Here is a 9,615-nt window from a genome sequence, read left to right as displayed (position 1 = left end):
CTTATGCTTTCGTTCTAGTACATAAGAGTATCTACCAACAGAAAGGTTTTGCAGTTTTGCCATGGAAGTAACTTTGCTCACCCTCTGATAAAATATTTACAACAAATGCATTTTTCAACCATCTGTTTATTTATAGTATAAAAAGAGGCAACAATAAAACACATCACAAACCCAAATAAACGTTCAGCAATCATCTCTACTGAATATTGGCTACTAGGATCTTAAGCATCATAGGACTATACTGTACATTAGCCATTGAGTCTCAGAGGGGAAACGACACGTTGCCATTAACAAGAATGACGGCACACTTTGAATATATACTTCTGTAAGATCACCAGAGGTGAAAAAAAATGCTGCTGACAAGAAATGATGTGAGGGGGAAATGATTTCTGATTATGAATGCCCCTTCATGAGGGACAGGGCTATACACAATGTATCAAGCTTACATGACTTCAAATAATTCAAAGCGTAATGATCAAGTTAAGGTCAACGCATTAAAAAAATTGTGACATGGGTCTCACTGCTACCAACATCACAGACCAAGGTCCACTAAAAATTACAACCATTCAATTTTTAACTGTCCTGCTCTTTTGCAAACAAACAAAACAAAATGGAAAAAATGACATTACTTTCCATCTACAGACCAATCCACCACAACATTACTAATGGATTGACTTTATGTCTGTCAGAGGAGGAAAACAGCTATACACATGAACTAAAATGGTCAAAAAAAAAAGGGTTAAAAGGTTTTTTTTGTGAGTGATATGCCATGTTAAGTCATCGCATCTTGGGTGTGTAACCTGGTACTCAGAACTGATTAGGAGGGGGGTTTTCGAGATAACAGTAACATTGGTTCTTCTGGCTCAGTCGCTGACTTCCATGTCCTCCTCCTCATGGTGGTCGTCGCCGTTGAGCTTGGCTTCCTTGGCTACCCCCACGCCGTTGCCCTTGGCGTGGACAGGAGAGGCGCCGGAGTCGTCCGATTCCTTCTTGTCCTCTCGCTCCTTCTCGCTGTCGTAACCCTGCTCCTCCTCGTCGTAGTCACGCGTGACCTGAGGGCCAGACGACTCCAGTTGAAGAAATAAAGCCAAGAGATCGAACTCGACAACAAACTAATTCTACACACATCAACTCCTTATGAGGGACTTAAAAACTCTTTTGGAAAACTGGAACCGAGTCCAATTTTAAAATTTACTTTTACACAGAACCATTTTTAACGCAAGTGTATTTTCACTGTAGTGGTCTGGGCATAGTCTTCCTATGTTAGTGAAAACGCATCTTTTTCAAACCAGGCTACTTTTGGCAACGACAACCTTTGCTGCACCTACTAGTAGAGTCAGGTCAGGCTGTGAAATACATTCACTGATAAAGCACCTTGACGTCTCCTTTCTCGCTGTCGGACTTCCTGTCTCGGTCCCGGTCCTTGTCTTTGGACTTCTTCTTCTTGCTAGTGGATCGCTCCCGGTTGTCTCGGTTGCGGTCCTTCTCGACCTTTCTGTCTCGGTCGCGCCCTCGGTCCTTTTCACGCTCTCGCTCCTTCTTCTTCTCCTTCTTGTGTCTATGGAAACGAAGCAGTGTGGTCGGCGTTAAAAGCAAAAGCATGTCAGAGTCCTGAATGACGCCAGCGTTCAGTGCACTAAAACACAATATCAAGTCATGATGTCTGAACGCCACATGCATAATTACGACCGAATTAACAGTTATGCCCACAGTGGTAATGAAATATTTACAACTACTGACTGTCAGTTATGTGAGAGACACAAGCCCCTTTAAAAACTGTAATAAAGAAGTGTGCAGAAGAAGAATTAGGTAATTGACAGTCTCGCCAATGAGTAACATTCAGATTGGAAAACCTGTATTAGAAGCCTGTAAACCCAACGTAATGTTCCAGTGTCTTGTGTGTGTGATCCGACACTAACCTTCTGGGCGAAGGAGACCTCGACACAATCCTCTTGGGACTTCGGCTAGCGCTGCGGCTTCTCCTCCTTCTCCTGTAGGATGACGCAAACAAACGGATCAGCTCTCATAGGGGTGCTTATCGACCAACAGAGAACTGGTTACTGAACTGCGTTCTGTTCAGAATTGTTTGAACCTTGGTGCTGTCTTGTGAACCAGCCCTCATTTCCACCAGGTTGTGAATGGAATCAAGGGTGAGTCATCAACAGAGGGTATTACATGAATAATTTAACTGCAGAGTGTGTGTGTGTGTGTGTGTGTGTGCTCACCGGCTGGTGCTGCGTGACCTCCTGGCAGTGCTGTAGCTCTTGGGGGGTGTTTTGGAGCGCTTCTTGTCTCGGTCATCCTTCCTCTTGTCCCTGGATTCAAAACAACACATTAGAATGCACAGGGAAATGACAACAACAAGAAACCTGTGGCCAGATGGGAACGAATCAAATGGAAATGGAAAAAAAACCCAAAAGAACAAAGAGAAAAGACCGAACCTGGGCTTGCTCAGTGATCGTCTGCCTCGCTCTCTAGAGTGAGACTTCCTCCTGCGGGGACTCTTGGATCGTCGTCTGCTCCTGGACCGCGAGCGCCGCCTAGACCTGCTCCTGGAGCGCCTTACACACACACACACACGGGGAATTAAGTCAATGACCTGTCACAATCAATAAAAAGACCCAGACATTTTAGTCCTGGCCACATGGGGCCACTCTGTACCTGTGTCTGGACCGGGAGCGGGACCTCCTCCGCCTGGACCTGGACCGCGAGCGCGAGTGCTTGCTCCGCTTGCTCTCCTTCTTATCTACAAACACAAACTCTTTGTCAGGAGAACACAGACACAACTCTCATTTGAAGACAAGACTGCAATAACGAGATGTTTGAAATGTGGGTTACAAATGATACGACATCTGCACTTACTGCCAGGTTCGATGGCAGCGGAGATCAGCGACTGGGCCTCTCGCACCCGTTTCATAGCCTCCTCAATCTCTTTGCTGGCCGCGTCTGCCTTCATTGCTGCAGGGTTCAGACCCATGCCAGCCGCCATGGGATTCATTCTGCACAGAAACCAGCAAAGACCTTAGCGAACAAATGAACTTCACCTGACATGACCAGGGCTTGAAATTACTGGTGTCCCGTTGTCCCAGGGACCAAACAAATTGCTCCCGGTAAACCATAGAAAGTCTGGGACAACTCCAGAAGACTAGAAATAATGTCAAAGCAAATTTCAAAATGGATATTTTTTCCCCCCTAAACTATTCACAGATGGGAATCTAATGTTTCTTTCTTGTCTGAATAAAATAATACAAAAACAGGTTTTGAAGCAGGCTGGGAAATTGCATTTGATTTCATGACATTGTGAACATTTTTGACTGATGGTGTAAGGTTACGTTGGTGTTCTAAAAAACGAGATGACCGGCTAGTCCTGTGCCTGACTAAAAAACTGTCACTTACAGACGAAACGGCAACAAAGCCATGACCTAAACACTGCAAAACAATAGTCTTGCAAGATAACTATGAAAACAGTTTTCAAAGTTAGCATTTTACATTTCCCTGTGGCAATTCCAAGTTAGGCTTATAATCCTGAGAAAACCAACGAATATCTGAGAGTATCTGACAGCGTCACGGTAATTTCCCAGGGTACTGGTAATTTTTCACTGAGATTTGCGGGATATGACATGAAAACAAACTGACATTGAAATTAAAGACAAATGAAAATAGATTATTGACGCAAAGGATAATGAGAAAGTCTAGCGCAACCTTAAAATGACGTACAATGAGTCTATATCGCAACCTCTGGAAATGAGTGTGGTGTAGGACAGCAGGTGGGAGATTAATATTCATGAAATGGTGTTTAATACACTAAGTGTTCAGAACTTACGTGGTGGACCAGTCAATGAAGTGATGCGAGTTACTGAAACAAGATTATTATGCCATGTTTATTACGTAAAATGGAAAAAAACAAGAACTTGAATTTGGGACACTGGTGGTTAAGTCCGAGACAATATAAAGTAGAATTCGGGACAGCTGCGGACACTGAGGTTAATTTCGAGCCCTGACTTCCTGACATGACTGACGTCCTATATCCTATTACTTCCCTACTTTCCTATTTCTATAGGAGTGAAAGAGACACAAATTACTACAGTACTAATCAAGAGGCAAGAGAATACGCTCAGCATTGGTACGTCTTAATAGAAATCTACTGTCACCAGCTAACTAATCTTGTTAAAGTTATTTGAAAATAGTCACTGTGTACCAGGTTCTTGTTAACTTACTTTGGATCGACAGAAGTCATGATCTTCAGCAGCTGTTCAGCAGTGAGAGACTGAAAATTAAAATGCACAAATTACTTTTTGAAATGATAATAATAATAATAATAATAATAATAATAATAATAATAAAAACATCTCTTAACCATTTACAATCTAAATTATTGTCATAGCACTCCATACTGCACTTCACATGCACTGTCTGGTCAGTTTATGTAATCTGTATATTGCTTGTTTATTGTGTTCCATCTACGTGTATATGTATGTGAGTAATGTCTATTTATTGTCACTGTCCATTTACGGTGTTGCCAGAGTGACACCAACCAAAACCAAATCTGTTGTATGTGTGAACATTGGCAAATAAAATTCAATTCAGATTCAGTGTAAGTGGTAGCTGGGACCAGGGGGTTGTGTCACACCCAAGTTCAGTGTGTTCCAGTTTTGAAATGTCGAACTCTGGGTGGGTATCATAACTGGGAAACTCCATTTGAAGAATACAATTGGAACACACAATCAACACGGTAACCAAAAAAAAAAAAAGAAGAAAAAAAAAAAAGAAAACCTCACCTGAGGATTCATGTTTGCTCCGGGCAGTCCAAAGGCTCCCAGAGATGGGTCCATGTTGGGTGCTCCCAGGCCACCCAAAGGATTTCCCATCTATGAACAAACAAGAGCAATTGTTCGATCAATATTTTGAAGCCGACTGCTGGGTGGCATGACAATGAAATGAACTCAAGCCACCCTTGCCATTTATCTAAGAGATTTCACCCAGTGGTAACAGAGATTAATATACAACCGCTGCGGGACAGAGGTTGTGTTGGACTGTGTGCTCACCGTCACCGATGCCAGGGGGTTGGGGGTGGGCAGCAGACCACCTCCTGGAAGAATCCCAGCCACTGCATTTGCTGGCGCCAGCAGAGACAAAGCTTTTGCCTCATCAGGAATAACCCCTACATAAAGAAGACACAGCATTAGACTCAAGCAAAAGGTAGACATCCAAAGACACATAAAAGAGAGAGAGAAAAAAAAGACATACAAAGAAAAAAATAAGGCAAAAGAAAAGTACAAAAAAGAAGACATCTTACTCAGGTCAGTACCTCAGATCAACAGCTAGCCACAAGTTTCATAACAAGCTCTTGTACTTTTCTTTCAGTACAGGTTCCTTCAGTGCTATGTGGCTTTGACTGGACCCTCTTTTTTCTATCAATGTTAAATAACTTAAGATGGGGAAAATAAAAAAATAAAAAAATGTCACAAATACACACTACTGCAGTTGAGACTGCCAAGATGTGATCACCTGAACTCGTTTTTTAAGTCATGAACCAAACGTTAGCGAGCACAGTCGGTTCTCCACAGGGGATGTGCTCTCAACTTTCATATAGGTGTTTTATGAACAAGCGACTCACGTTGGCTGCTTCGCTAAAAGAGCACACAGAAGAAAAATCGAGATACACAAAACAAAAAGAGTTTAAGAGATTTCGGAGATCAACATTAACATGGTACATCATGTCTTGGTGAGACTTACCAGCAACACAATGATTCTTATGCATCATGTGAATTAAGATGTAATTGACATTTCGGATTCATAATTCTAGTTTTGGGCTTTTGCTGGAAACCATCCTTACCTGACAGTATGGGATCATTCAAAATAGCCCAGCCCTTTACACAAACCTAAGACATATTCACTCACATATTCTACCTACGGGGCTCCGGATCTGGGCCTAAAGTGGAGAGCTCAGAAAACTGGAAGCTCTCTGGTTTCACAGCCAACAAAAGCCCGTCAACGTTACCACTGAGCTAAACAATAGCCTTTGCTTCTGGGAAGAGGGGGATGGGAAGAGAAAACGAATCCTGAACATAAAAATATTCTTGGGATCGATGCAAACGGGATCGATGCAAAATGATACATGTGTGTATGCACGTGTGTATGTGTGCTGTGGGTTTGTGTGAGTGCGTGTGTGTGCTATGTGCATGACTTCAAAATAAACCGAGTGCACAGGGACAGAGTATACAGAGAAACACATAGAACAGGCAACATGAGAGAGAAGACTGTGCTGCAGGAGACAAAACTGTTGGGTGGCATTTTCTGCAGGGGTCTGGTAAACAGGGCTGGCAGAGCCAGGAAAAAGAACTGTAAAACACAACAACAAAAACAGAAAGACCACTGTTAAAGAGAGGGCACTACACCAGTCACGCATTACATGTGGAGTGGCTCATTCACATCCTCATTTACCTTTCTGATATCACTGACAATACAACTGTGCAAAAGCATCATCTGACTGTCCAATCACAAAGTGAGCCTGTGCTACAGATTGTAAAACTTCAGACCACTTTTCAAATTGAGGTAAGAGCAAACTATTTGTTTTTAAAAATCAGAATGTTTTGGGATGAGAGACGAAGAGAATACAAGACCACAATTTGGGAATTGTATTGTCACCTGCACAGTTGTACAGTGTGACCATTAAAGGATGCAGTGCTTCTGACAATAAATTCCAATTCATGTGACTATTCACAACTAAGACACCGGATAAAAGCACTGCAATTTTGGAATCACAAACTTAATAAAGCAGTAGAATCGATTGACTGCATATATAGTTTCTATGACGTTAAACTGAAGTGAAATTATTGCTGTTGTTCATCTAAAATGCATGATGCATCTGAAGAAGAGAATTAGAGAAAGAACACAGAGAGAACAGATTTAAAAAATGGAGAGAAGGGGGGGGGGCTTGAAATGCTTGCTGGCCTTTTGTAACTGTCTACAATCCCCCTGTTGGCAGGCAGAAGACCACTTTCAGCCATCAAGGAGCGGGCTCTGCTTTTGCCTTCTCCACTACAAAAATCACACACACACAAATAACAGAGAGAAGTTTAATAGACGAGAAGTCTGTTGTGGGAGGAGAGAGAAAATAAATTATTTCAAAGACATGGTTATGCTTTTAGCACAAATACTTCATCTGTCTTCTGGGAAGCCTCTGGCCCCGCGTTGCTCTGTCCAGGGACCCTATAACAGACCTTTGATAGACTTGAGTTATGCTGAGACAGACGACGATCAGTGACGAAGTCACTGACCCCATCTACTAGGTGTGTCAGTGCCATGTTAACGTGCAGTCCATGCAACTGATCCTATGCAGAGGTTAATGGGACGCCATTTGCTTGGGTCACTTAATTCTTGCTTATTTAGCTTATGTTCTTATAGTGTGCCAAAGGCCTTTAATAAGAACCCAGCTAGATGACTTTTTACAAATCTGAACCTGTATTCTGATAGGAAGTAGACAGACAGAACCTGTATTGGGAGAGTGACGCACCCCCAACAAAGCCCAAAGACAAGGGAGAAATGAAAAAAAAAAAAAAAGCCAGCTAAGTCTACAAATTAAGATGACAGATTGTTCCCAGACTCAGAGTTTTAGGATGGCCTCACTCTCCCAACAGTATGGGGTCACATAAGAATGGTTCACAACAGACACGCAAAAGTATGTAGCACACCAACCTTCAGCAAATGGAACAACTATCAGTGCGCGGTCCACAAAGACTGTGTTGGTCAGATGTTGAGACACTCCCACGGACTCTGCCTCACGGAACTTCACAAAGCATACCCGCGATGTTACTGGTAGCGGAGATTCGCTGTGGGGGGTGGGTATCAGAGAAACATCACATCACAACATCACATAAGAGAAGCATCACTGAAACAAACACTTGCATGAAAACACATGGAATGCATACAAACTCAATATGGAATTACAAAAAACAAGCCATTTTCTGACCTCAGTAACAACGCCAAATCCAACTGACCTAACGTTAACAATACGCCATAACTATCACTGTAGAGATGGTTATGTGTGTGAGATTGTTCTCAGGCTTACTAGACACCTTAATAACGCTACACCAAATTCATTCTCTGCTGTTCCCATCCTAAACTGGACTAAATCAATAAGAGTGTTGTAGTAAGGGGCGCCAGAACCTACTAAACTACATTAGCTAACGCAGCTAGGTGCTAGCTTGAGGGAAACGGCACGCTCTGCTAATGTTACCTAGTGCTGATGACTGGGTGGCGAGCTAACGTTGTGTATCTACGGTTAGCTGGACACAATAAAGTAACCCAGATGACTTGCAGCGCAGATGCATCCATGTTGACCTTCGGCTCAAATCTTACTTAGTAATTTCTCTGATCTTCAATGCCGCATAACCTTTCCTCTAGTTTACCGTCAAAGCCAAGGAAACGTCCTAAACCCATGGAAACCTTGTGGATCTTGTTAGCTAGCATTCAGTTAACATGAGCTAACGTTAGCGACCATGTATCGTTAGCTAACGCAAGCTGTTCAAACAGATGGCCAGATGTATTTTACAGGCGAGGAATCGGATCAAGTTGTGTTCACTACCAAATTATGCAGCAGTGTGACTCCACAAGGCCATAGCATACAGTGTAACATTGCAGGCTTTCTATTTTAACATTAGCTAGTTTCACTTACTCTGGCGGAAACAATTTCAGCTCCTCGATGGTTCCAAGGAATCCGAAAAGCGTTCGCATCTGCTCCGATGTTGTACTTGGTGACACGTTGGTCACTTGAACTACGTTTGTACTGCAATTCATAATGGACAATGTCTAACAAAAACAACAAATGAAATATATAGTCGTTAAACTGCAGCCTTAGTATCGATGTTTCCGATTTAATGCCAATACTTTGTCAGGTCAACACAAATTTCCTTTCCGCTTCGCCGCCATGACACAACCACAATAGTTGTCTCTTTCTTGCCTGCGCACATGCGCAATACTCCTATGCAGAGATCCCGCGAGGCAGCAAGTTGATGTCCGCCGGACATGCTGCAAATGAGAAGCCTAAAGAAATATCGACCTGGCATAGCCTATGGGCATAGCCTACTTGTAAGGCCTATTGAATAATCACAACAGATACACTAAATTGAATTGTTACAACTACATGGACTCCAATATGGATTTATAGGAATTGGTTTCTGAGTGTAGATTATTTCTTGTTGTGTGGCTGGGCTTTCTCTTAGATTATTATACAAATTGCCATGAAGATCAAAATGGTCTGTTCTTAGTCAGGATTTAAAAATAATTTAAATAATTTTTAATGGTAGGCTAAGTTTATCAACAAGTGTTTCTGAACTCCCTCATAAAAAAAGAACTAGGCCTGGAATGCAGTATTTTGGAACATACTATAAGTTTTCTTGTCACAGTGGAAACACTGTGCTGACTCATCAGTTTGCAGTTAAGGTCTTATATGTTGTTAAATTAACACACAGATTTAACTAGTTATTAAATTAGCATTGGATAGATTGAACACTTTATTTATTTGTTTGTTTATATAATGCCTGACGCTTTTATCCAAATTGACAAACTTACATTTGTCAGTTAATAGTCCTTGGGCCAAAGACCCAAAATATA

The 9,615-nt window shown here is 42.1% G+C and overlaps 1 protein-coding gene across 3 annotated transcripts; it reads right to left on the bottom strand.

Moving 5' to 3' along the window:
* Positions 1-108: 108 nt before the first annotated feature.
* On the bottom strand, positions 109-8,959 carry LOC143133738 (uncharacterized). Of its 3 annotated transcripts, XM_076293581.1 has the most exons (13): positions 8,678-8,959; positions 7,699-7,832; positions 5,046-5,161; positions 4,779-4,868; positions 4,218-4,267; positions 3,824-3,856; positions 2,863-2,999; positions 2,662-2,746; positions 2,442-2,561; positions 2,226-2,315; positions 1,920-1,991; positions 1,375-1,558; positions 109-1,052 (listed from the first exon to the last, which is right to left on the bottom strand). In XM_076293581.1, exons 1-13 carry the CDS (start codon positions 8,797-8,799, stop codon positions 864-866), a joined length of 1,422 nt encoding a protein of 473 aa, XP_076149696.1. In that variant the 5' UTR covers positions 8,800-8,959; the 3' UTR covers positions 109-863. The 3 variants fall into 3 exon arrangements, with proteins under 3 accessions (XP_076149696.1, XP_076149697.1, XP_076149698.1); XM_076293582.1 differs by lacking the exon at positions 3,824-3,856; XM_076293583.1 differs by lacking the exon at positions 8,678-8,959 and having other exon boundaries at positions 5,046-5,630.
* Positions 8,960-9,615: the final 656 nt, after the last annotated feature.

This window comes from Alosa pseudoharengus, unplaced genomic scaffold (genome assembly GCF_046254945.1).
Source record: "Alosa pseudoharengus isolate Yale_2024_CS ecotype anadromous, Long Island Sound unplaced genomic scaffold, YU_APseudo_1.1 YU_APseudo_1.1_scf_2, whole genome shotgun sequence".
NCBI classification, from domain to species: domain Eukaryota; kingdom Metazoa; phylum Chordata; class Actinopteri; order Clupeiformes; family Clupeidae; genus Alosa; species Alosa pseudoharengus.
The sequence above is the reverse complement of the archived record's forward strand: the minus strand, read 5'-3'. Positions and strand labels throughout refer to the sequence as shown.